Here is a 27,346-nt window from a genome sequence, read left to right as displayed (position 1 = left end):
GAGCCTCACAATGTATTATAGTTAGGGAATATAACACACAAACATAGAAGCAGCTTCCCAACTGCCAGCAGCCATAGTGGCAGCAGTATCTGTGCAGGAGCTTTCCCAAGTGTCCCATAACCTCGGGGAGTGGTCACGAACCTACTGGGACAAATGCATGGTCTTTCCTCACGAGGCAGGAGTCCATTTGTTCCACGCTAAGGGAGGGATGTGGGCCCACTTAATGAGATGTTGGCTTCAAAGCACCTGGCCCCTACAGCTTCTCCTAGAGGTGCAGGCGCTACATATGGTCTCACAGACCTGGTCTGGTACCAGCTCGGCCTGGGGCAGGTCACGGAACCCGGGAGAGAAATGGGGAGGCATCCCTCAGAGGCTTAGTGAGTCCCTGATAGTGTGTGCTCAGTACTCTTCATGTAGTGCATTAGAAGTTGATTTCTTCATTGACTGACCAACTGCCTACAAAGGAACCGGACCTCATATTCAGCTCCATAGGGACAACGCTGTTCATAGGGTGGGGACAAAAATTCAACTCTGAGCCACCAAGAGAAAGTTGTTTTGCAGCATGGGACTTGGTGGAGTTTTGCTTTCACTGTGGTCATGTCATTCACTTCTCCTCTACACGGGGATTGTGCTGCCTGTGACCGAATGTCCAGGGCCACACAGCTGCATGGGTGCTGTGCCCAGTGCCCACTGTGGTCTCTTCTGCTTCCCTCTGATCCAGGGGCTTTATTTCAGCCCAGAGAAGATTGGCTGGACTGGGAATGACAAGGTGTGTTTTCTACCCTCCTCGTTTCTAATCCCGAGCTTAAGCATCGGAGAGATCTTGAGCAAATTATTCAAACCCTACAAACTCAGTTTCTTCATCTGCAAAATAGGATAACAGTGGAAACAGTGGGGCTGTGGTGAGATGATGCATGTAAAACCTGTCGAGCTCTGACACCTGGTAATCATGCAGGAAAACGAGCTTCTGTGTTTTCAGTTGAATGAATGTGACCGTGCCTGGGGGAAGCTGAAGGCTGCCACAGTAGTTGTGACCCCACTGGCTGATTGCCTGCAGTCGGGCTACAATGCCTACAGCTTCTCTGTCCTTTTATTCTCATGGGTGATGGAGGGTGGAGCCCAGAGAGGAAAGTGAATTGTCCACTCTGGGTGGATGGGGGCAGTTCTCTATCCAGGGCACTTTCCATAGATGGGATCAAAGGTTTCAGACACGTCTAGAATCTGGCAAATTCAGTCTAAGCAGTGTTCAGCCTGGATTGGATCCTGGGCTATTGGCAACATTTGAATAAAGTCTGTAGATTGGATGATATTATTGTATCAATGTTAATTTCCTGATTAGGTAATTAAACTGGTAATGTAAGAGAGTGTCTTTTTAGGAAATGCACACTGAAGTATTTAGAGGTAAAGGGGTATCTTGTGTGCAACTTAGTCTCAAATGGTTCAGAGAAAAAAACTATGGACAGAGAGAAGGATAAAGCAAATTAAATTAAATGTTAACATTTGGGGTATTTAGGTGGCGGGAGTTCATTTTACTATTCTGGCAACTTTTGTGTAGTTCTGAAATGATATCAGAATAAAAAGATTTTTAAAAATCCTCATGTGGATACTGTTCATGTAAAAAAAACCCAACAACAGCACTTGGTTGTCAGAGTTCTGGCAGAATAAACTGGTAATCAAGGCAGTGGTTCTAGGAAAACATGCCGCTGTGTGTGGAGTGAGGGCTAGTGTGAAAGGATGAGGGTGAGGAGCCTAGGATTGTGGCCCCCGAGAGTAGAAGGATGAAGACCATCTGAGTAAAAGAGGAGAAAGAAGGTGAATAAACTGAGAAAGAAATGCCCCCTGAACATGGTGCCTTTCCACCAACAAAGGAGGGATTACACTCAGGAAATGATGTGGACAGAAAGAGATATAGGAGAAACCATGGCTGCCAGAAGAAATGGCTCTAATTTGGTCCTTGGAGAGTGAAACTTGTAAGAGGAACTAGGCAGGATGGATGGACAGGGCAGTGGATGGATAGGTCTGGAGGTGCTATGAGGGTGACCCGGACCACGTGGTGCTTTTAAGGCCGGTCAGACTGGAAAAGTGTTGTGTAGGATTTCGGCTCCCAGGTGCCCCCGACCCTGGGGTAAATAATAGCTTCTGTGATTTCCACACAGAGCTGTGTGTGTTGCGTCACAGTCGACACCCTAGGGGTGGATTATCATAGGAGAACCAGGAGAAAACCCCAGGCATGCGATTTGGAGCTGAATCCTCAAGTCTTTCGAGGGAAGGGGAATGTGGGGTGGGTGGCAGTAGGAAACCAGGACAGGAGCAGTGGAGTCCCAGTTGCGAGGGCCTTTAGTTTACAGGTACCCTGGTTCAAGGTTAATCCTACAAAATACACTTCCTTACCTGAAAGTAGCACATAAATGGTTCTTGTTGTGAAAGACCCAAACCAAACAGAAGGAACACATTAGAGGTCTCCTTCGGCAACCCCAGTCCCGTCCCAGAGATAACAGGTATGGACAATCTCCCTACACGGTCCCTTTTCAAAGTTTTGCCTTATCCTATTAATGTACATACTGTGTTTCCCCGAAAAAGCCCCAGTTAAGACCATCAGCCAGACGGACGCATTTAGTACTTTATGACGATGTTCCAGAAGAAGATGACATGACTGTATTTGAATAAGTGTAGATTGTTGTACATGAAAAAGTAAGACATCCTCTGAAAATAAGCTCTAATGCATCTTTGGGAGCAAAAATTAATATAAGACCTGGTCTTATTTTCGGGGAAATATGGTAGCTGTGATTGTGGGCTCTGGAGCCAGGCTACCTGGGTTCATGAACCATTCCACTACCTACAGACTTTGTAACTTTGGGGAAGTTATTTCCCCTTTCTATGCCACCATTTTCACATTTGTAGAACGAGAGTGGTAGTACGGACCTAATAGGATTGTTGGGAAGACTAAATGAGTTGGTACATGAGAAGAGCATAGAACAGTGCCTGCACGTGGTGAGTGCTCAAGAAAGGGAAGGCTGTGAAGTCAAACTGGAAACTAGGCAGCAGCCCAGCCCACAATTGTGCCACAAAACTGGAATGGTGAGGGTGCTGCCACGTAGATGCTGCTGGCATTTGCAGCTTTCAGAGTGGGAGGTGGGCCCTGCCTCCCACCAGGACTCAGAGGGCCAGGGATTCCTTAATCTGGGAAGGGAGTTCAGGTGCCCGGGGACCAAATTCTGTCTGAATTAGTATACAGCTCATTTGAGCCGGTGGGGTCTGCAGAGATAGGCTGTCTCGCTCTTTTTCATGATTGAATAGTGTTCCCAAGAGGGGTCTTGACTCATTTAACCACTCCCTCAGTGGTGCGCTTTTACGTTATTTATGCTTTTTGTCCCATTGCAGCGTAGCCCACTGAACATACCTGCATGTATATCCTTACACAAATGTGGCATGTCTGTTGGATAGATTCTTAGAAATGGAAGAGTGTAAACGTACTCTTTTAATAATTTTTCAAGTTGTTATGTCTGATACAGGTATACCTTGTTTTCTCGCTCTTCAATTTATTGCACTTCACAGATGCTGCAGTTTTTAAGAATTGAAGGCCAGACCCTCCACCAGCAAAAAGATTATGACTCGCTTTAGTGCAGTACTCGCTTTATTGCAGTAGCTGGACCCAAACCTGCAGTATCTCCAAGGTATGCCTGTATTCTGTGGACATCGAAAGACATTTTGAATATAAGTAAATAGGAGTTTAAGCAGTTTAAATTTTTTTTTTGGTGAAGTCCACACGACACAAAAATCACCATCTTAACCATTCTTAAGTGTACAGCTCAGTTAGTACATTTATGTTGTTGTGTCACCATCACCACCATCTGTATCCAGCACTTTACCTTCCCAAACTAAAATTCTATGCACAGCAAACAGTAACTCCCCATGGCAACTCCCTTTCTACTTTGTGTCTGTACGAATTTGGCTGTGAAGCCGTTCATATAGTTTTGTCACAGAAGTTACCTGCACAGAAGAATGGTAGGAGCGCTCAGAGGTGTCTTTGACCCTGGGCTTGAGCTGTTGTAAAGAGGGGAGACTGGAGACACCACGAAGAGTCACAGCTCGTGTTTTTTGGAGCATGTCCCTCGTGCCCAGCGTTCTGCCCGTGGTCTGTGGCAGTGCTTGTCACCTCAGCGGTGCCTTAGAATCACCTGGGACAGTCGGATGCCCAGGGCAGGCCTGGTGGTGGGATCCACACCTCAGGTGATACCAGTGTGTAGGCAAAGTCAAGAACCAGTCGGCGCTGAGCCATGGGCATCTCTCGGGACAACTGGCACAAGCGCCGCAAGACCGGGGGCAAGAGGAAGCCCTACCACAAGAAGCGAAAATATGAGCTGGGACGCCCTGCCGCCAACACTAAGATTGGTCCCCGCCGCATACACACAGTCCGTGTGCGTGGAGGCAACAAGAAGTACCGTGCATTGAGGCTGGATGTGGGGAACTTCTCCTGGGGCTCAGAGTGTTGTACGCGCAAAACGAGGATTATTGATGTGGTCTACAATGCCTCCAACAATGAACTGGTCCGCACCAAGACCCTAGTGAAGAACTGCATTGTGCTCGTTGACAGCACGCCGTACCCACAGTGGTACGAGTCCCACTACGCACTGCCCCTGGGCCGCAAGAAGGGGGCCTAGCTGACTCCCAAGGAGGAAGAGATTTTAAACAAAAAACGATCAAAGAAAATTCAGAAGATATATGATGAAAGGAAAAAGAATGCCAAAATCAGCAGTCTTCTAGAGGAGCAGTTCCAGCAGGGCAAGCTTCTTGCATGCATCGCTTCAGGACCAGGCCAGTGTGGCCGAGCAGATGGCTATGTTCTAGAGGGCAAGGAGCTGGAGTTCTATCTGAGGAAAATCAAGGCCTGGAAAGGCAAATAAATCATCCCTCCCAGCTAAGTCCGTGTAATAAAGGTTTTTCGTGTTCTGTGTCCAGAAAAAAAAAAAAGAACCACTGCATCTAGAAGATAGCTCCACCCGCCTCGGGTAGGCATTATGATCATTCCTAATTCACAGAGAGGAAACCGAGTCACAGTGAGTGAGACATTCTCCCCTCCCAGCCATACCCCTAATGGCAGTGATGTCGCCGCTGCCTCCCTGCTGGATGGGGAGGGCAATCAGCAAGCCCCTCCAAGAAGGAGGCCCCCTGCCTGTTCCTCAGCTCCCCAGCCCCCGCCCCACCCCTCTCTGCATCTCATCGGCCCACACTCCACTGTCTCGGGTCTCCTGCTTGGGGTTTGCTCCTCTGTGCGGAATGTTATTAGCCTCGCTCCTCATTCAGATAATGTCCACTCGCCCTACCCCACCCTGAACTGCGCCGCCTGCTCGTTTTCCTGTGAAACACTAGAAACAGCATGTGCTTATGTGTTTATCTGCTTTGTTTCCCCAGTTGCTGGCACATAGTAGGCACAGTAAAGAAGAGATGAATGAATGGAATGAAAGTAACAGTGAACAGAGCACGTGCATAGGCAAAGTCAGGAGCACTCCCTCTTGAGAGAGGTGAGGAAAAGGACAGGCACAAAAGTACCATATTTTTCAGGTGCAGATGAGGGGCTTGGACCAGCTAGCTATGATCTTGCTCAGAGTTGGGGTTACCTTCTGAAAATGGAGATGACAGTAGGACTAGAACTGTCGCCCTCAAGCCTGCTGCACCTCAGAATCACCCCGAGAGCTTAGGGCTGCCTGGGTCTTTGGTGGGAGGTGAGGGTGTGGCTGAGGGCTGTGGACTGGAAGGTCAGAAGGCACAGGCCTGGGCTGCTTCCGCAGGCGCTGAGACCGTTCACAAGGCTGGACTGAGGCTGTCCCAGTTGTGGGGGCAGCACTCCCAGTCAGACCAGGGAGCCCGGGGAGGTCATTGGGTGATTGATTGTCTACCATGTATCCAGGGCTTTAGGGGTTTCTCAAACGTTGGACTTGATTTGTCGTCGTTGTTCTGTTTTCACAATGTAAAAATGTGCCACCAAAATAAAACATGTCTGATTAAGTTTAAGTATCTCGCATTTCAACACGTTGGAGCCCACCAATGCACTAACTGGAGCTGCCAGGGTAGCTCACGGTGGGGTGAGTCAGTCCTCTGGCACTTTGCGTCTGCGCTGGAATTCCTTGTAAATACGGTATTGCTTAGGAAGTGGTATTCAGACATGCACAGTCTCATCCCGAGGCTCATACATGCCCCTCGTGGGCCAGTGCGGGGTGTCTTCACTGCTCAGTGCCCCGTCTGCTCACGTGTCGCTTTGTGGAACCGTGTCATGGTGGGTGGTTTCAGGCTTATTGCAAGTTTCGGGTGCGTCTTGCTTGATTTTTATGTCTGTGACAAGGACATGAGCAGTTGTTCAGTAGCATTCAGGCCTGATTCCCAGCTCTGCCCGGTGCCACCTGTGTGTCTCATTGTCTTTATTACATGAGGATGATAATGGTCCTGTGAGGCTTCCCTGAGTAAATATAGGCAAAATGTTTAAAAGGTGTCTAGCAAATAATAATACCACCTAAGAATTTTCCGTTCTTGTTTCTAGCATTACTATTTTAATGATTCTACTTTGAAACAAAAGTTTTCGACAGCTGTTTCAAGCCTTGGATCCATTGAACTCATGCATTCTCAACTGCAGTGGTATTGCCCCCACAGCGGGGGAAAAAAATCTAGCTGGCAGTAGTGTGACAGTGGTGTATGACCCTCCAAGGGGTCACGATACATACACAGATACACAGTGTATCTGTGGTATTAAGATTTCACGGAGGGGGGAGAGCACAGCTAGGCGAAAATGTCTACCAAGCCTCCTGAGGAGGGCAATAATGAAAGAAAGGCCCAAGAAACACTGATTTAACTAAATACCATTCTAAGGTCAAAAGGCAGTCTCCTGTTAGCATTTGCTACCACTTATCTGTGGAAATCAAGATTTTCTCAGTTCTCGGCAATTAAAAACAAAACTCAGAAATAAATTACCAGATGATGTGGCTGATATAAGACAGCCCTCAACCAGAACCATGGATTTCAGGATGCAGCAAAGCGCCTTTGTTTCCCTCATTGATTTATCAGATTTTTGGGTCAAGGATTTGTATGCTCGTTAACAAAAAGGTTTCCTCTGCCGAGAGCCTGAGCAGCCTCATGGTTGTGCAGTGGCCAGCACGGTGACGCCTGCCTGGTTAGGTGGCAGGTCAGAAGCAGAGCTCTGTGAGGGAGCCCGCCTGTGGTCAGGGCAGTTGGTCAGCCTGGCTCTCTAGAGATGGCTACTTTGGTGAGCAGAGCTGGGTGGCTCTGCCTAGAGCCCTGGGCAAGGCAGCAGACGCAGAGAGGGCGTGCAGTGGTTCTGGAGCGTTGTAAGGCTGTCTGCAGGACTCCTCGGACAGATTCAGGTTCATGCTCAGCGGGAGGAAAGACAAAGACCTTCTTTATTGCCACAAAGGCGGGTGGGACTGAAGCCCCCAGATGGTATACAAGCTTGAAAACCAAATCAAGTTGACCAACAACCTTAGGTTACAGTCACGTGGCATCTCCACTACTCCTGAATTTCCCGTTTGGGGTTTTATTAGCTTTTAGTCAAAGGCGACATTGTGAAGAAACTCAGATTAGAATTCCGCTTATAAAACAGCTGAGTGAGAGAGAAAGTGGGGTGGAGGAGCCAGGGAGCTGCACAGAAAATCTTTGAGAGATTATGCAATCAAATCAGAACCCAAACAACCGCTGTGTGTGTTCCTTTCAAGTACGAAGAAGGAGCACTGGGCAGGAGCAAGGCAGAGGTGTAGGTCGCTCCCTCATTTCTGGTCTTAGGGGCCTGGTGCATCCTCTGATCTGGGAAGAATTTCCCACGGGCAGGGACTGGGTTGGGGCCCGGATACCCTCCCACAAATACACTAATGAACAACATGCACTGGCCGTGACTTTGCTGGTTGGAAACAGCTTTGGGGCTCTGAAGTGAATGTGGATCCTAATGCAGACTCAACGGGGTTTCACCAGCTTAGGGGAAAATAATGAAAATCAGCCAAGCAGTGTTCCAGGTAAGTGAGCACTTTGGGGTATCCTAGATGAGGAGGTGAGATCAACCATGGCTTCCCAGCCCTGTAAGGAAAGCAAACCTCTTATTTGAGGGTTGGGGAAAGGTGGAGGGGTAATTCCATTTGACCGAATCGAAGGTGAGGATGGTGGACCTGAGAGTTGGCAGTTTTCCCGGACTGAGGCTCCGCCCAGCCTTTCTGCCTCCCGTGCCCATGATGGGTACTGCCTGTCCCCATCACTCGTGCTAAGGGGATGTTTCTCATGGTTCAACTGCAGTAACTAGAAAAAGAAGTGAGTTAGGCTCCCAAGGACTAAATTGTAATTCGACCCCCACCCCATCTCACTGTAGTGACCTCAGTATGTGTTCTAGCCATTTTGTACTTCAGATTCTTTGTCTATAAAATGGCAACCCGCTGATCTTTTTTTTTTTAATGTGGAAGAGACAAAATAAAAGCCCAGTTTTAACAACCAGAAACTGAGCCATTTAAAATTTTGTTTGTCTCATGTTTATGAGAAAGGATAAAATAACAGATATCTGAATCAACACCAGGGACTCTTGTAAAAGCTCAAATTCTAGGGCAGCAGTTCTCAATTCTGGCAGCACATTAGCAACAACTGGGGAACTTTTGAAAAACACTAGTCCCCAAGCCTCACCCCAGACCAATTAAATCATAATCCCTGGGAGGGAGGTCTAAGCATCTGTGTGCTTTTAAAAGTTCCCCAGGTGATTCCGTTGGGCAGCCAGGGTTGGAACCATCATTCAAGGTATGCCAGTTGGATGTTAAGATTCAGGCTTATTTCTCGAAATATTATGCAAGATCATTTTTTTCTTTTGTTTCTTTAGTGGCTTAAAATCTATTCTATTTATTTATTTTATTGAGATATAATTTACATACCGTAAAATTCACCCTTTTATTAAAGTAACAAATAAGAGGTTTTAGTATATTTACAGGGTTGTGCAACCATCACCACTCTAATTCATAAACATTTCATCACTCCAAAAAGACTACCCATTAGCAGTCACTTTCCCTGGTTTCCTCCCTCCAACCTCTGGCAACCGCTAATCTACTTTCTGTCTCTACGGAGTTGCCTATTCTGAACATTTCATATAAATGGAATCATACAACATGGAGCCTTTTGTGACTGGTTGCTTTCATTTAGCATAACGTTTTCAAAGTTTAGTCATATTACATTATGATCAGTACACATGTCTTTTTATGGCTGAATAACATTTCATTGTATAGCTATACCACATGTTGTTTACCCATTCGTCAGTCAGTGGACATTTGGGTTGTTCTCACTTTTTGGCTAGTGTGAAAAGTGCTGTTAAGTACATTTATGCACCAGTTTTTATGTGCACATTCATTTTCTACCGTTTTTCTCCAAAAATAAGACCTAGCCGGACAATCTGCTCTAATGAGTCTTTTGAAGCAAAAATTATTACCGGTTTTATTTTACTGTAAGACCAGTCTTAAGATATATAATGTAATGTAATGTAACATAAAGTAAATATAATATAATAATACTGAGTCATTAATTTTTGCTCCAAAGGATGCATTAGAGCTAATTGTCCGGCTAGGTCTTATTTTCGGGGGAACACGGTATTACCTTGGGATATACCTGGAAGTGGAATTGCTGGGTCATGTGGTAACTCTATGTTTAAATGTTTGAGGAACTGCCAGCCTATTTTCCAAAGTGGGTACAACATTTTTTATTGCCACGAGCAGTATGCGAGGATTCCAGTTTCTCTACACCTTTGCCAGCACTTATTGTCTGTCTTTTTGATGATAGCCATGCTGGCCGGTGTGAAGTGGCATTTCATTGCTGTTTTGATTTGCATTTTCCTGATGGCTAATGATGTTCAGTATCTTTTTATGTGCTTATTGGACATTGGTATGTCTTCTTTAAAGAAATGTTGATTCGTATCTTTGACCTTTAAAAATTGGGTTATTTATCCTTTTCTTGTTGAGTTGTAATTCTTCCTGTATTCTGGACACTCAATTCTTATCAGATCTATGTTTGTAAATATTTTCTTCCGTTCTGTGGGTTGTCTTTTTAATTTTCTTTATAGTATCAATTGAGGCACAAAAATTTTTAATTTTGATGAACTCCAAGTTACCTACTTTTTCTTTTGTCTTTTATGCTTTAGGTGTCATATCTAAGAACCTATGGCCTAATCTACATTATGAAAATTTGTGACTGTGCTTCCTTCTAAGAGTTTTATTAGTTTTAGCTCTTGATACTGAGGTCTTTGGTCAATTTTGAGTTAATTTTTGTATATAACCTGAGGTAGATTTCATCATCCCCCAAAATTAGGGGTCCAACTTCATTCTGTGTAAAGTAATCTGATAATCTTAGAATATGAGAGCAGGTTGCCATGGGACATATTGTAATGAGGAACTTGAGGTACTGCGTGGTTTCATTTGAGGGGCAAATACTGACCCCAGGGTCCTATAGGAACCTAAAATACTTCTGACGCGTATAAAAGGTGAGACTGTATTCTCCATGGTTTCAGTGAGTTTTAACAGGATTTCTAACATTTGAAAAGTAGAACTTATCTCTGAGGTACTATGTGTATTTTAACCCCAGATCAACTAAAATGACCAGAATACTGAATGTCTCTCACACAGATGAAATGCCAGCTCAGTATCATATTTGTAAAGACATTAAATTTTGAGGAGCTAGTTAAGAGTCCTTGAAATACAAGTTGAGATTATGCACACGTCAGGCTCAAACTAAACGGAAAATTATATCATGAAAGAAAATTAATTCCAAATGGATTCAAAAGTTAGGAGGTTAAAAAAATTAAAAGGCACTTGAAAAAGTTTTTTAAAAGAGGTGAAAGTGTTCTACAAAACCCAGCAAGGATAATGATGCGATAATAGACTAAAAGAACATAAGAGAGAACTCAAACAGGCTCAAACGCATGTAGAGGAAAAGGTGATTTGGAAGGGGGGTTCGATCCCTACCTCATACCATGGTTAGTACATCAACTGGATTAAAGATTGTATTTCATCACTCCTTTTACACTTACTAGAGAAATGCATGCTAATTTTAGGTAAACATTCAAACAACACAAGTACAATGAAATTCTATCTAGATCCTCCCTTCCCCTCTCTGCCTATGTCCACTCCACACTCTTAACTAGTATTTGGTACGTGTCCTCCCAGGCTGGTTTGCATGTGTACAGGTACAACTGTTGCATATTATTTTGTGTATTTTTAACACAAAGAGGATCATATTTATTCATATTCTGTAACTTGTGATTTGTTTCCCCCCCACACTTAATAGAGTATCTCAGAGACCTTTCCAGATCAGTACACGTGGATCTGCCTCGCCCTTGGCTGCTGTGCTGCATTCTGTGGTAGGGATTACCTTGTAACTGTTCCCGTATTGATAGACATTAAAAAAAAAAATCCTTACACGTCTCTGCGTGCCCACAAGTTAGTGTTTCTTTAGCATAGATTCCTACTGACAGGTTGACTGGGTCTACTGGTATGTGTACTTTTTAAATTTTAATAAATTCTGCCCAAATGCCATCCCAAAAAAGGCTTTCTGTGACTGGAAGTATAAATGGAAATTACACTTCCATTGACAGTACTGTCCCCAAGTTTTTCTGTTTAAACTGATCCAATGAACAGAAATTATACCGAATTTTTTGCTTTTCTTTATAAATAGGAAAAAAAAAACCTTTGTAAAACAGGTATTACTTAGGATTTTTTCTTTAATCTTTGCAAAAAAACTAATTGGATGTGGAATGAGATTAGAACTTTCCATTTTATGGATTTGAGTAACATTTTGGGTGGTTTTAAAATAATAAATATATATTGCGTTTGTAAATTGAAAAACAATAAAGATTTTTTTAAAAACTGAAAAAAACCACAAAAAGTACCTGAGGGGTAGTTTACTGTCCCGATTTTTCTCTCTTGGTACAGAGCTGGTCTAGAATGAGGTGTGCATTAAAAGCCTTTGTTTTCCTGCAGTAGAGACACCACACCTCCGTAGGACCTATTATCAACTAAAGGTCAAGTATTTCAAGTCTTGAAATGATGGATGCGTGTGCAGATAGGTTGTTGTGTACACCTGCACTCTAGAGTGATTAATATATTGATAGAAGACTCTGGGGGTAGCAGGCAGGAGTGCTTGTCAGCTGACAGCCTTTATTCTACGTTGTTCAAATAATTTCCAAGTGGTTTTCTCCACTCCAGCATATTTTTAAAACAGCGGACATTTTGTAAAAATTCAATGTTAACCACTTTAGTTGGGTCCTGGGGATTGATACGTCATTGACAAGGATTGTCATCTACTTGGATGTTTTCTTCAGAGCCTTATTCCCAAGATCTGACCGGCAGTTCTTTTCTTGGTATGATGTCCGTCTGTAATTCACAGCCGACCTTTTCTTATTGACAAAGGACAATGCCCAGTAAAGGTTTAGCCACAGGGTGGTGGTGGTAGGGGGACATTAACTCCCTCCTACTGGGCTTTGCCTGGAGGGCCTTGGAGCAGTGGCCATGGTGGGAAATGAGGGCATGTGGCCTAAGCATGGTCCCTGTGACCTGTCTGCTGGGATTCCATCCACCTTCTGTAGAAGTTGGTGACAGTTTATCCACCCACACAGCACTGACCTTGCCTTGTTGGCAGCCCTTTTATTCCTGAGACCTTTTGTGTTGGTTTTTGACCAGTGAGTCCCTGCATCCTCCTTGGCCCTGTGGCCACAGAATGTGTCAGTGGGTTAGTGGGTCTGTGCCAAGTCAGGATTCTGAGAGAAGACAGTTAAGTTGATAATGCAGAAGCTACATGAACAATCATGGTACTGCTTGCATTTTAGGAGCGAAGCAGCAATTCCTGCCACTGACTGATTCACTGAGTCCCAGGCTGCCGAGTGGCTACTCTTCATAAATCACCATTTCATTTAATTTTCTGGAAAGTCAATTCCAGAGCCTGCAATTCTACAGATGGCATATGGCAGACACTGGATTGACAGCAAGATCTGTGCTAAACCAGACCAGCAAAATCTTTAAACTGAGGCCCGTTCACATCATTAAACTTGTTTGGGGGATCTCTGATGGGCCAGGCACTGCCCTTGGTGCTGGGAAGCCAGAGATAGCGCCTTCTTTCAGGGAGCTTAGAGTTCAGTACGGAGACTTTCGTTTGTTTTACACAGCATAAAATTGTTGCCCGTATTGTAATTTTAGGAAGAGAAAATAAACCCCAGGAAACAAACTTATATAAAATCAATTGCTCTAGTAAATTCAGTCTTCTAAGGATTTGTCTTAAGGACAAAGCACATTAAATCCAGTCCCCTGAAGGTGACCATGGACTTTAGTCAGAAATATCTGAAGGTTGATGGGAGGGGCTGTGTGGTATTCTGTCAGCAGAAAATGTTTCAGCTACATTGACTCCTACCAAGGTTTTCTCAGACATTTAAGAAGCATCTTCATTGATACAGAAATAAATGGAGATTTCAGCCCATATTTTAATAATTACTCCCAGTACTCTTATAATCGATGTGGGAGTGAACATTTCAAGTCTGTCTAGTCCTTGATTCTATAAATCTTGTAAGCAAAGTTGATGCTGATTGTCACTGATTCAATTCCGGGTTACCACCTGTGTACCTGCCATGTGCACGGCACAGTAGTGGTGGGAGGCCAGGTGTGGGCTGACTTCTTTTTGTCTCTTTATGCTACTCTCGCCCTCCTTCACGACCACCAAGCTCTTCCTACCCTGGACCTTCCTGCATATTTCCTGTCCACCCCACTCTTCATGATGAAACCCCCTCTCAGCCTCCAGGTCTCAGCTTACTCAGGAGGACTTCCCTGAGCCCCTGATCTTAAACAGATCGCATGTTTTTCTTTTTTATAGCATCCTGCCCATTGTCCTTGGACACTTATCTCAAGCATAGCTTTGTATTTTATATACACACATCTGCGTGGCATCTCTCTCGAAGAGCAAAAACCATGTCTATTGTTTGCCACCCCTTTACAGAACATCCATCATGGTGTCTAGATCCTAGTCGGCATTTACTAAATGGTGGGGAGATGTTTGGGTGGACGGATGGACTAATAGATAGACGGGCAAGTGGATGGATTCCTTCCCTGAACAAATACTTGAGTACAGTGACATGACAGGTGCTTTCAAGGTATTGGGCACATGGCCACGCATAAAATGTCAGCTCTCAAGTTGCTTACCCTCCAAGACAATGAGCAAATCTACAGTGTATCAGGTGCTGATGAAGAAAATAAATCAGAGCAAGGCGCCCAGAGAGGATGGTGCGGCCGCTGTTGTACGCAGGTGTCGGGAAAGGCCTCAGAGTTTGAGCAGAGACCAGAAGGAATTGAGGGAGTGAGCCATATCTAATTCATGTCAGGGAAGCTAAATTCTTGCCATTCCTTGTTTTCAGACTGATTTCTAGGTGTGTGTTTATCTTGTCCCATACGCAGTTTTTGTTTTCGCCATACATGTGCAGCTCAATACTTAGTCCAGTGGAGGGAGAGCCCCTGGAGTGGTGGGAGCTGCCTTTTTTGTGGAAGGAACAGTTCTAGGGAGAAAAACACACAACAACGATGTTTATGGTTTACAGGTTTGTATCCTCAGTTCAGTTTTTATTATCTTGAAGAAGTGATCGTGAAAAATTGAAATTTTTTCTTCTCCTTAGGAGTCAATGTGAAATTAATAAGAGCAGGGTTACTTTTCAGGATATTCTGGGCTTGGCAGGTTTAACACCATTTGTCTGTCATTGACATCTTTTTCCTCCACATCTTTTCTGGAATTTAACAGTAGTCATTGAATAACAGGAAGATATTTCTCTTAATGTAAAAGGTGCCACATTAAAACAGAGGAGTGCACATCCAGTTCAGAGAGTGGGCAAGCCTCCCAGGAAGGGCCTACTTAGATCATGAATAAGGAGGCAAATACCCAGGCAGCAGCCCATCTGCTCCTTAGTCACTCCCCTATACATGCGTGCGCGCGCGCGCGCACACACACACATACATACAGGGAGGTGATTGGGGAATGCAATGAAGAGCCCACAAAGCATGGAAACACAAGTGACAGCTTCACCTTCCTTTGCTCAAGGCTATGCGCAGTTACACATGAGGCCACTGGCGCCTGTCCTGTCTGGGTACATGAATGAAAGAGGAGGACTCAGTTGGATGTTCTGCAGCCTCTTCTATCCTCTTCAGTCTGGGGGTGAGGAGGGCACGCAGTGCCAGGAGCTGTTGGCAAGCCTGCTGCTTTTCCTGTGACTGCCCATGGCCTGTGCTCCTTGAAAGGAGTGGCTGAAGCCCTGACTGTCCGGAGGGGCTTCTTGGATCAGAAGAGAGTGGAGGACACTCAGAAGCCTCAAGCCTGCAGAACCATCAGGGCAGTGATTCTCAGAGTGCTTCAGAATCTTCCCAGCGGCCCTTGAAATACAGATTCCTGGGTTATCCCAAGGAGCAGAAGGTGCAGCCCCGAGACTGAAGGACTGTGTTGCAGGGCTGACACGGGGAGCAGGCCCCGCTAATGGGGAGCAACACCTTTGCATAGACAGAAGCCTACTGCTGCAAGCATTGCATTTCCAAATTATGAGATCATTCCCACCCCCACACCCAACTGTGTCCTTAATGCCTATTCCCAAGGAGTGTCATTTAGCAGGTATAGGGTGGTTCCAGACAGAGAAATTAGTTAGAAAATTAATGAATCAAGAAACTGTTTACCTTCTTTGAAAAACTCTCTATTTGAAACATGGGTGTCTCTTGGTAAGAAAATCCGGCATTTGGATCTCCATGTACCTGGAGTCCTGGAGGAGAACCTAGAAGGGCCTGGCCTAGGCTGTGCCCACAGGGACAGGGCGTACTCGTCACACGTCAGTGTTGATGCAACAGTACCTCTCGAGTCCCGGCCCTGTGTCAGACTTCATGGAGGACACTCCCAATGATACGGCCATTTCTGGCTCTTCCTAGGACCTCAGCTCTGCCTCCCCCTCGGCTCCTGAGAGGGCCCCTCTCCCACCTGCTGCCTGACCGGCTGGGGAAGCCTGGGGACTGGCACAGCCTCAGCTGCTCAGTTTCCCCCTTGGCTCTCGTCTCTAGCAATGCCTCAGGGTTATTTCCAGGTAGACAGGATGGATGGGCCTTCTCCTTTCAGCGGAGTACAAGTGCACTTGGCTAGGAAGGAGGAGAGGGTGCTTGCCTTGGCTCAGTAGCCAAGACAATAAAGATTGGATGAGGGGAAACAATCACTGTTTGCAGATTGTCTACCAGGAAAACCTAAGATGACCAAGTGAAAACCCACCATAAAGAAGGAGGCACCCCAAGATTGCTCCAGGGTAGGAAAGATTTTCACTGGGCCACAGAGGAGACATCAAATGACAGTGTGGGGGGCATTGTTTCCAACTCTGTTAGGACCTCATTTGCGTGTGTGTGTGCGTTCGTGTGCGCGCATGCACTCGTGTGGGGGGGTGACAAAGGAGCAGCATTGTGGGGTTCTAAATAATACCATCACATCTAGAGTGCTTGCCATGTACCAGACATGGTTCTAAACATCATCGGCCCTGGGAGGTAGTGATGCCCATTAGTACATCCTCCTCTTCCCCATGTTATAGGTAGGGAAGCCCCAGTGTGGGGAAGCAAGGGAACTGGCCAAGGGTCACACAGTTCACGAGTCGTAGAGCCCGGGATTCCACACTGACTCCATCCATGCTGTAGTGTCGCTTGCTGCACTGCGTGACGGGTCTGTTCCCCAAGACGGCTTTGCTTCTCCACTCTGAGAATGACACCTCCCCAGCCCTGGCCACCCCAAGCAGGGCCTTTAGTAAACACTGCCGCATATGCCTGTATCTCTAGGGCCTGTATCTCCATCTTCAACACAGACAACATGGCCCTGAGAGCTCTGTGAATTTAGGTATTATTTCCTGAGAGCCTTTCACAAATAAACAGTTCCTTCCTTAATTACTTTAAGAATTGATTTTCCTGCCTGGAACCACCGAGATAGAGCATATCAACAGTTATTTACAACTGTTCTGTGAGCTGAAAGGAGCATGCGTGGTGCTTCCACTAAACTCCATGGCTTTCGGTAAGAGACGTAACTCCTCTTAGCCCTTCACGATCATCATTTGTTTAAAAAGAAGAAGCTAGGTCAATATTACCAACTTCAGCAGGTGAGGATTAAATGACCTGATACACGGAAAGGTCTAGAACAGCATTCTAGAGTCTCTGTGATGGTGAGTCTCTCCCCTGTTCGTCCCAAGAGGCCAAGAAGCTGTGTAGGATTTCACAAAACATGATGAATTCTAAGACCTGCTCCTTATCTTCACTTAGCTTGTCATTTAGGTAAGAAGGGCTGTCTGAAACCACACACATGTAAATCATAATTCCAGACCGCAGAGGGAGACCACCCCACTGAGCAGTGCCTGGTCAGGGGCATGATGTGCTGTTCCCATCAGGCGTGACCTGTGCCCACTGGCCCAAGCTCCTTTCAGATGTAGTTTGGGGCTGGAACAGTGATGTTGCAAAGTTATTAGGTTGGTGCGAAAGTAATTGCGGTTTTTACAATTTTTAACCTTTTAAACCGCAATTACTTTCGCACCAACCTAATAGAAAATGGCATGTAAAAATCCAGACTTCTAGCTCCTCTTGAAAAAAATCAGAAGTATAGTAAGGCTGGGCTCACATTCCTGCCTGGTCGCCGCGGCCCCCTCCGATGGGCTGTGCTCACCCCTCCAGGAGAGCCGCGTTGTGTCAGGGCTAAGAGCAGGGCTAGGGTCAAACCCAGGCCCCACCACTAAGCAGTGGGCATGACCTTGAGCAGGTTACCTGACCTCTGCCTCTCTCATCGGCTTGTTGGGGGGATTCAGTGGGTGAGTCTGTGTAAAGGCATGGACACAGGGCCTGCCTCTTAAAAAGCACCCAGTTATTATTTTGGCTGTTGTCCCTCTCGTGAGTACGCTTCCTGGCCCTCGGAAGCATTCATGCGTTTTACTGGGGTACCCCCAAAGGAAGGCTCATCACAATTTGGGGTCTTAATGTTGTTTTTGTTTTTTCCAGGGAGTTATCTTTTGAATTGTGCCTGAGCTGGGAGAGGGATGAGAGAATGCCGGGAAGGGGGAATAGCAAGTGTAAAGCTGGGAGGTAGGAAAGTGCACGCTGCTTCAAGTGGCTGTGGACACTTTCAGTCTTTTTATCACCGTTGAGAGTTTTCTCACACGCTGTTGTGTGAGTTGCTCATGAGTGTGGGCCTAGGTGCCCACCCGTATCTTCAGCCGCTCGCTCAGATGGGGCAGGCACAGTTCTCTGGGCCACAACACACCCACAGAGCGGGCTGAGGTCTGGGTCACTGTGGGGTCCAAACAGAGTTGTGGGAAGGGTCCGAAGACTTCGTGTATCAGTTACAGGATAAGGAAATAGACTGGCCTTTAGGACTCCTCAGGACCAGAAGAGGACAAAACTCATCCCGTTTGAATGGAGGAGGAGTCCTGGAAATTGGTGAGGTAGGAGGTAGGTTGAAAGGGAGGTACACAGGCTGAGAGTGGGGAAAAGGGGGCAACTCAAGGAAAGCCCAGAAGATGCCTTGAAGGGGAGAACATAGAGACGGAGGAGAGGCCTCCGGTTTCCTGGTGTGCCACGGCAGGAGCAGGCTTTTTGAATAAACTCCAGCCAGCATCTTTTAGGGCCCAAATGGCAGTAACAGGAGACTACACTGGACTTCAAAATGCTGACCTTGGAAATGGCCTGTATCTGTGGCAATTTCAAGTTCTGAAATTTTCTAGCAGTCCTTATCACCAATCATAAGACATAGCCCCACAAAGAAGAATAGGCTATAATTACACTATTTCCATATCCGAAGGACACCTCTTCAATTGTCTCTCACTTCTAGGAGTAATACCCAAAAATATCCTTTGTGGAATCCCATGCCCCGATGTTTTATTTGGAAGGTAGGGTCACTGTATTTATGTGTCAGCCATACATACTTAAATGAGAGTACAAATTCCTAAGGACCTGCCACTTCCGGCGGGTAGCATTAGATCCTTTGGAGATGTCCTGTGTCATAATATGCCAACAGATTTAGAATTTTAAAACAGTAATGGAAACAAACAGGTGCTCAGTGAAGCTGAAAATAACCACTCTGGGAAGTGAAATTGGGGCAGTGCCAAGGCGTGAAGGTGAGCTGTACTGCGCTTTAGAGGGAGGTCGAGACTGTGGGGAGAAAGCCAAGAAAAGAAGCGCCTACCCCTCTCACTGTCCGGAGTGGGTTTGCTCTTCTCTGAACCGTTGTGCTAGCATTTTTACATCATCTCAACCGACACTTCTTGCAACCCCAACGCACCCCGCACCTCGCGGAGCTTTTCTGCCCAGATTTCTGAGTGAAAGGCTCAGCCCAACAGGAGATCTCATGATGAGTGGGTGGCCTCCTCTTGCTGAGGTGGGTGGTGAGAGGTGAGAGGGATGGTGATAAGACAGCACTTTGCGCTCAGCAGCCTGAACCTGAACCTGAAGCTGGAGGGCACTCAGAGCCCAGGCATTCCAGCCTGTTTGATCCTCCTCCTCCCGCCGAGGGCCTCAGCCACATCCTCCATGCCCTGCTGCCCTTCCTGAGGAGTGAAAGATGGTGACTGTCAACGGGTAAAGGATGAAGGGTGACAAGTGGGGTAAACACAGCGTGTTCCTACCAGATTCTGTTACCAGGCAGTGCCTGAAGAGAAATGGCCAGGAGCTTGCCCACCCCTCGAGGCCAGGGCGTCTTAGACACCGCGAACAGGGTCCTGGGAAGAGTCTTGCAAAGCTGGTGTAGCAGACAGGACTACTTGTGTTATCTCACGTTTTCGTTGTTGGTAGTTTTGATTTGGGAGCTTTGGTTTGACCCTGAGAATAACCAAAACTACACAAACATTTCTTTACTCCAAATACACACTGTGTGATTCCCTTTCCTCAAAAACAAGCAAAAGTATCTTATGGCAATAAAGGCTAGAATAGTGGTTCCCTGGGCGACATGCGAGAACCTTCTAGTATGAGTTCTAGAATGTTCCATATCTTGATCTTACACAGATTTACACCTTGTGTAAAAATTAACTGAGCTATACATTTCAGATGTGTGCATGTTACTGTATGGATGTTATTGCTCAATAAATCAGTTAAAAAATAAAGAAAAACGCATGCAAAAGCACACTGGCAACATTTGAATAGCCCAGCTTTTACCACACTTGGAGTTTGCTGTTCCACAGCCCCAGGTCCTAAAAATCTGATTTGATTTAGTCCAGAAATTTAAAATGCCAGCCACCTTTGGAGAAATAAAAGAACAAGTCTCTTCCAAGTTTGACAGTCATAGTAATTTAGAAACTGCCAGCCCCACATTCTAAAATCAGTCTCTCCATCACTCCACAGTTTAATTATTATGAGATTATTGGGGCATTAAGGTCAAGCTGACCCAGCTTTGTGCTGCCGCTTACCATCACTGAAAACTGTTGCTCTCCTTCACGCTCAGTTTCTTTTTCTGTGAATTGGGTAATCTCTTAAGAGTGTCCGTCACTGAGGGAGTACCTGTAAAGTACTCAGCTCAGTGCTTAGTCCTTCACAAGTGATCAATGAATGTTAACGAACTTTGTTACTGACGTCACTGTCACTAAATTGGGCAAGGTTCAAGGGAACCCGTGCACCATGTGCTCATCAGTAATAGTGCCTTGCCCCTCTGCAGTGGCTCTAACAGACGGTTCCCACATGACCCAACTTTTCTTACAGTTGGGCTGGCTCCAGGGTGCAGAGGCCCCCTCTGGCTTGGCAGGATTCTTTGGCTAAAGCCTCTGCTGGTTCTCAGAGTAGGAGCATGGTTGAGTTGGACAACAGTGTACCCTCGTTGAAGCAGCTGTGGCGAACATCTGGCTCTGATTATCTGGCTGGGAATGGCTGGGGGTGGGAGTTCCGTGATTTATAGATTGCTCCTCTGGCTGTAAATCCCATCTGTAATTGTGACTTCTCTGTCCCTAATTGTTTGCAGAGAAGAGAGGAGCTCAATGGCTCACAATCCCTAGCAGCGCCAGAGGCTGCTTGGGGGTGAGGTTTGTTGCTAGGACACCACCGTCTTTGTTTTGGTCCCTGTTCAGCAGTGTTTTTAAGGCCCTGTATACATTTCTCTGTATTGTTAATGTAATTTGTTCAGGCAGTGAACAGCCAAGTTCAGCCGAAGGAATCCGATACTCATAACAGAAACACCAGAGGCCAGGTTTTTGTGGTCAAATTAGGGTTTTGAGGCCTAGGAAGAGAATGAAATGTTTGAGCTGGGCAAGGGGGACAGTCTCCCTTTCTGTTCTGTGCTGTCGCTGGCCTGGCTTCAACTGCCCTGCGGAGCTTAGCTTGGGGGGCACCGGGGCCACCATATTCAGTGCCGTGTTAGGTGGGGAGCAGGGCTGCCCTTCTCTGAGAAAAGGAGTGCAGATTTTATTCAAAGGGGATGAAAGGAGGCTAACAAAGTATAGGCAAGTTTGGACCCTTTCTGTCCAACCTTCCTCTCACCTAGCCTCAGGCACCTTTTATCTACCCCTACTCCCACCCTTGAATTACTTGACTGGTGTGGAAATAGTAGTTGGGATCTGTTGGGAAGGTATGTGACTGTGCAAAATGCAATTTGCCTGTTTCCGTTGCCCGTGAAGACGTGACCGCCCACTTGCCATCTGGGAACCTCGCACCCTGCTGTGCTTGGGGTTTTTGGAAACGGTAGATTCCAAACAACTTTCAGTGAGTGGTTTGTGATGTTAACTCAGTTCATCCTACCCTCTTCATTTTGCCTCAGAAAATAAAACAAAACAAGCATACCAGCCCACAAACATTTTCCACGCTTTCTTTGCTTCTAGAACACACATACGTTGTGAAATTAATCAGACCAACACCATCAACCCCTCCCTCCGTGTCTGCCTTGGAAGAATGCCTGGTGTGCACACATCCGTCCATCCATGTAACAATTACTGAACACCTTCTGTGGTTACCAAGTAGAATATGATAGGGGTCCCAGCCCTCAGGAGCTGAAAATGCAGGGGAAACAAGCCGGAAAAGCAGTCCTTACAATACACGTGACAAGTGGCTGATAGAGTAGAACATTACCTGGAATTCCTGAGACAGGAGCAGCTCCCGCCCAGAGGACTGAAGGGAGGCCCTGGCGAGGAGGTATTTGAGCGGAGCCTTGCAGGAGAGCACCACTAGCCTGCCTTGATTCCAGTGATGAGAGGCCCCCTGGGGAGGGGAGGGAATTGCCTTCTTAATGACCCACTGTCCCATTTGTCTTCAGAAGCTACCCATCTTCCATTCAGAAGGTGAATCCGTGTGTTTGAGCATGACACATGGTGTAGAGACCTCTTGCACTAACCATGTCCAGATACTGATGTTTTCAACTTAGGACACCCTTATGCATTGTGGGCACTGTCACTTAGCAGTAAATGCTCATAAATAACTTGAGCAAATAAGCCCATGAAATTCCTATTCTTGATGATGATTGAGTTATATACCCCTCCCTCCAGTACCCTGCACTAGCATTAAATTAGCACCAATTGGTTTATATTAAAACAATTGTTTTCTTAACAAACAACAAGTTTGGCGAGGATGTGGAGAAAAGGGAACCCTGTGCACTGTTGGTGGGATTGCAAATTGGTGCAGCCACTGTAGAAAACAGTATGGAGGTTCCTTAAAAAACTAAAAATAGAGCTACCATATAACCCAGCAATACCACTCCTGGGTATCTATCCCAAGAAATCCAAAACACTAATTTGAAAAGATATCTGCACCCCTGTGTTCACTGAAGCATTATTCACAATAGCCAAGATATGGAAACAACCGAAATGTTCATCAACACACAATTGGATAAAGAAATAGTGGTACATTTATACAATGGAGTATTACTCTGCCATAAGAAAGAATGAAATCTCACCATTTGCAACAAAGTGGATGGATCTAGAGGGTATTACGCTAAGTGCAATAAGTCAGACTGAGAAAGACAAATACTATATGATGTCATTTGTATGTAGAATCTAAAGAATAGAATAAACAAACAAACAAAGCAAACAGATTCATAGATACAGAGAACAAACTGATGGTTGCTAGATGGGAGGTGGGTTGGGGGGGTGACTGAGAAAGATGAAGGGATTAGGAAGTACAATTGGGTAGTCACAAAATTGTCACGAGGATGTGAAATACAGTATGGGGAATATGGTCAGTAATACTGTAAAAGCTATGTATAGTGTCAGATGGGTACTAGACTTATCAAGGGGATCGCTTCATAAATTACATAAGTTTCTACCAGTATGCTATACACCTGAACTAATATAAATTGAATGTCAACTATAATTTTAAAAAATATAGTCATGAGATGTAAAGTACAGCATAGGGAATAGTGAATGGTATTGTAATACCTATGTATAATGTCAGATGGGTAGTAGACTTGTTGGGGTTACCGCTTTGGGTGTTGGATGTAAATGTCTAACCACTATGTTGTTTTGTACACCTGAAACTAACAATTAAAAAAAAAATGTTTCTTGTTTGTCTCCCAGATCATGAATTACTTGGGATCAGAAATGTTCTCTCCCCAGGCCTAGAAAAGTACCCGAAAGGTACTCACTGTGTATTTATGGGGGTAAAAAATTTCACGTATATGTCTTTTATCCCTTAACAAATTTGGTTTTCCAGACAATAAACACTCCCTTTTCCAAACACTAAAATTAACTTTAGGCATTTTGGGCGGAACTATTCTAAAATGCAACCTACACTTTTTAAACTTCTTAAGTAATGAAGATAGAGTCTTTTTTGTTTCATGCCATTTGTTTTTGATGACTCAGGATGAGCTTTATGAACCTCAATATGTGTAGGGCTGAAACAAAATGAATTTTTCACAGGCTTTTGTGGTATCGTAGAACCAATAAATGTTTGAGTTGAAATAACAAAAATTTTAAGCCATCCAGTTTATCTCCTTTTCCTGAAAAGCAAGCTGGAACCACCAGCCAGCTCTGACTTTCAGCTGGGTGTATTTCCCCTCATCACACACCTTCTGCCCACCTCTCTTTTCACCCTGTCTCTCACCTGAGTAATTGAAGTGAGGCTGCTTTACGTGCTTTGTTTCACCTGCAGTTGACCCACTTAGGACTGGGGGCGGCACAACTTTCTTTTGAGGGGCGGCTATGAGCTCTGTGACCTATGTCTTGTCCATTATTTGCTTGTTTCCAGATTTCGGAGTCTGTGCTACTTACCCAGCTATAAACTTCTAATGGTTTTAAACATCTATATTCAAATGAAGAACTAGGAACTGTTTACTTAAAATAGTCTTTTGTTACACTGAAAAGTTGGTCATATTGTCCTTTGTTAAGATTCTTGTTCTTTATAGGAGGGGTCCCTGGACCTTTACCCAGGATTTACTGACTTGCTTTAGGCTACTTGGTTATTAGATGGCCCGGTCATCTGCAGATTAAGTGGCAGCTGACCATCTAGGCTAAGGGAAAGACATGAAGTAATAATTCAGAGGGGTGCTTTGCAATGGAGGGTCGTGACAGTGACATAGGATGTTCAGAAAAGGTTAAATGTGTCCTATGCCTTCTGTTTAGAGAAAGAGGCGGGATTAGGGAAATGCTAATTAAAATAACAGTGAGATGGCAAAAATTAAAGTCTAATGTTTAGTTATGGAACTAAAGGAGTTGGTGAGGATGTAGGTTAATAAATGATGCTTAATTTAGTATTTATACTTTGAGGAATGATTTTGCAATATCTAGTAAAATTGAAGATGCGCGTATCTTATGACCTAGCAAATCTCCTACACATGGCACAAGGGACATGGACAAGAATAATCATTCGTGCACTGTATGCAGTAGGATAAACTGGAACAATGTATGTAGCCTTCAATAAATAAAATATATAGATAAATAAATCAATGCAGTAATATAGTAGAATACAGTGAATTGACCAGATCTATGTGTATTAACATGAATAATTTCCAGAAACCTAACGTTGACTGGAAGAGAGCAAGTTGCTAAAGAAAAACCTAAAATGTGGCACCATTTATGTGAATGTTTAAAATTCTCGAAATGCTAATTGTATTTTGGTCACACAGGAGAATATCCTGGTGCTTAGGTACTGGAGAGTAAGGTATCAAGATATTTACAAATTACTTTCAAATTGTTCAGCAAAAGAAAAGTGTGTGTGTACGTGTACATGTACATTGTATATAGGGGAGGAAGGTGAACATAAAGCAAATTTGGGAACATGTTAATGATGGTAAATCTAATTGGAAGACAGATGGGTTTTGATTGTTCTTCTCGTACAACTTTCCTGTAAATCTGGAATTTTCAAAAATAAAAAGTTGGAGAAAACAGCTAAATTGAGCCTGTAGTTTGTAGATAATAATGTGTAATGAAAGTTTAGAAACGTGCAGAGGCACAATAAACAGCACGTTCGGGCAATAGTTTATTGCCCCACTTCTGGGGAGAGTGGGAAAATGGATGGCTGATGATGAGCACTTAAGCTGTTTGAGTAGTACTTTATTTATTTATTTATTTATTTATTTATTTATTTATTTATTTATTTATTCGGGGGCATATTGGGGAACAGTATGTTTTTCCAGGACTCATTAACTCCATGTCAAGTCGTTTTTTGGGGTTTTTTCCAATCCAGTTGTGGAGGGCACAGCTCACTGGCCCATGTGGGAATCGAACCAGCAACCTTGGTGTTATGAGCACTGTGCCCTACACACAGAACGAACCTTCTGCCCTATTTCTTTTTTAAAAGAAGTCAGGGGAGAGATTTGAGATCACTGGAAAAATGTTACATTATTCTATATGGGAGTTGTTTTCCTCCTTTTAAAAATATGTATCTATAGTTTTATTTATAGATAGTTCTGTAACTAAACAATATTTTTAAAACTACAGAGAAGTAGGTAAATGATTTTATTTCATTTTTTATATTAAAAATTGTTAGAAGGCATTTTGGTGCTTAAAGAATTGTGGACTTTTGCTCTGACAGACACACGTCAGATGTCCACCTAGGTGTCACCTCACAGCCTGCTGGAATTGCAGAGCTTCCTGGAGCAAGATGGCAGTAAACAGGACTATAGGGAATCCAGGCAGCTTTAGGCCTGGCCCTCTTGGGGAGCTGCCATCCATCCAAATCACTGGGCAAGGCACACTCAGGCTTCGTCTTCCACCCAGAGCCAAGCCTGTCTGAGCATGTGCAGTTTCTAGAAGAGCAAAGACTGAAGTCAGGTGTCTGCTGTGGTTGCAGCTACCTCTCCGGTTTCTATTGGGTCCAGCTCTGGGTTGGATCTGGCCACAAGCAGGCAGGATGTCATGCCTCCAGCTAAAGGCTGGACGAGCTTAAGTCCCAAGGACAGAATTAGACTGGAAATCAGGAGACCTAGACAGGACCCACTTGTACAAATTATTTGTATATCCATAGTGGGATATAACATGGGGATCAAAAGAAGACCCCCCCCCACACACACACACAGACACACAAAGAAACACATTTTTACTGCTTTCATTAACTATGTTAGTGATGGTGGCATTGTTATTCTGAGTCTGTTGTGTATGTATTATGAAGGGAGTAAATGAATAATTAATGTTATTGTCACCGAGAACAAGGATTTTCAGTGTGGGAGAAAGAAGGTACAGATGGAAGATCAAGGAGGCTAAGAAAAAAATCTTGTACTAATCCTGAATGCAAATTGGAAGGACCAATATAAACTCATAACATATTTTATATATATAAAGAGAAAGTATCTAACTATCCACTGAAAAGACGTAGAAATAATCATCATCTCGGTAACAATGACCAACTCTAGTGCTCAGATTTTGTTCTCTTAATACCATTTCCCTTGTAAAACAAGGCTCCTAGGGAGGGATAAGTAACTACTGTACAAGACAGTCCCAGAGTAACCGGTTATATAAGAAAGCATGAAAGCGATCCAAGACCACGAGAGACTCAGGTCTACTGTCAGGTACTTAGGTGCTCGGACTACTAGGTCAGAAGACTGAAGAACCAACCTGAGTAAGAGGGAAAAGATGAAATCATTTGAGCATCAGTAGCATCATATTTATTTAAGCCCTCAAGTGCATAATGGCTCTAAAAGACAAAACTAAACAAACGGCAACATTGGAGGACAACAAGGAGCTAAGTCATTATTTTAAACCTGGTGAATAAAGGGAGGGATCAGGTGTTTGTCATGCATGAGCTATGTGCGTTCCATCTATCCCTGGAACACCAAATAGTCGGGAAAGTTTTTCTTTATAGAAGTATCCCAGCTGTAAAAGAGGAAGAAATAGCCTCGTTCCCTCTACCCCCAGTAAAATAAAATAACACTAAAGCTGAATTTGATTAAGCTTCTAGATCTAACT

At 44.7% G+C, this 27,346-nt stretch overlaps 2 protein-coding genes across 2 annotated transcripts in view; both read left to right on the top strand.

Annotated features, from left to right (window-relative positions):
• TCF7L1 (transcription factor 7 like 1) overlaps positions 1 to 27,346 on the top strand; it is a gene marked incomplete at its 5' end in the record, with an annotated part of 154,882 nt that overhangs the window by 51,020 nt on the left and 76,516 nt on the right. The gene's annotated exons all lie outside the window — the stretch shown is intronic.
• LOC308505604 (small ribosomal subunit protein eS8-like) lies at positions 1,733 to 4,954 on the top strand. The gene has a single exon (XM_081068139.1). The coding sequence runs from the start codon at positions 4,278 to 4,280 to the stop codon at positions 4,659 to 4,661; it is 384 nt and encodes a 127-aa protein (XP_080924265.1). The 5' UTR covers positions 1,733 to 4,277; the 3' UTR covers positions 4,662 to 4,954.

The sequence above is a fragment of the Rhinolophus hipposideros genome, assembly GCF_964194185.1.
Source record: "Rhinolophus hipposideros genome assembly, chromosome: 12".
NCBI classification, from domain to species: Eukaryota; Metazoa; Chordata; class Mammalia; order Chiroptera; family Rhinolophidae; genus Rhinolophus; species Rhinolophus hipposideros.
Note: the sequence above shows the minus strand (reverse complement) of the source record. Positions and strands in the feature narration are given on the sequence as shown.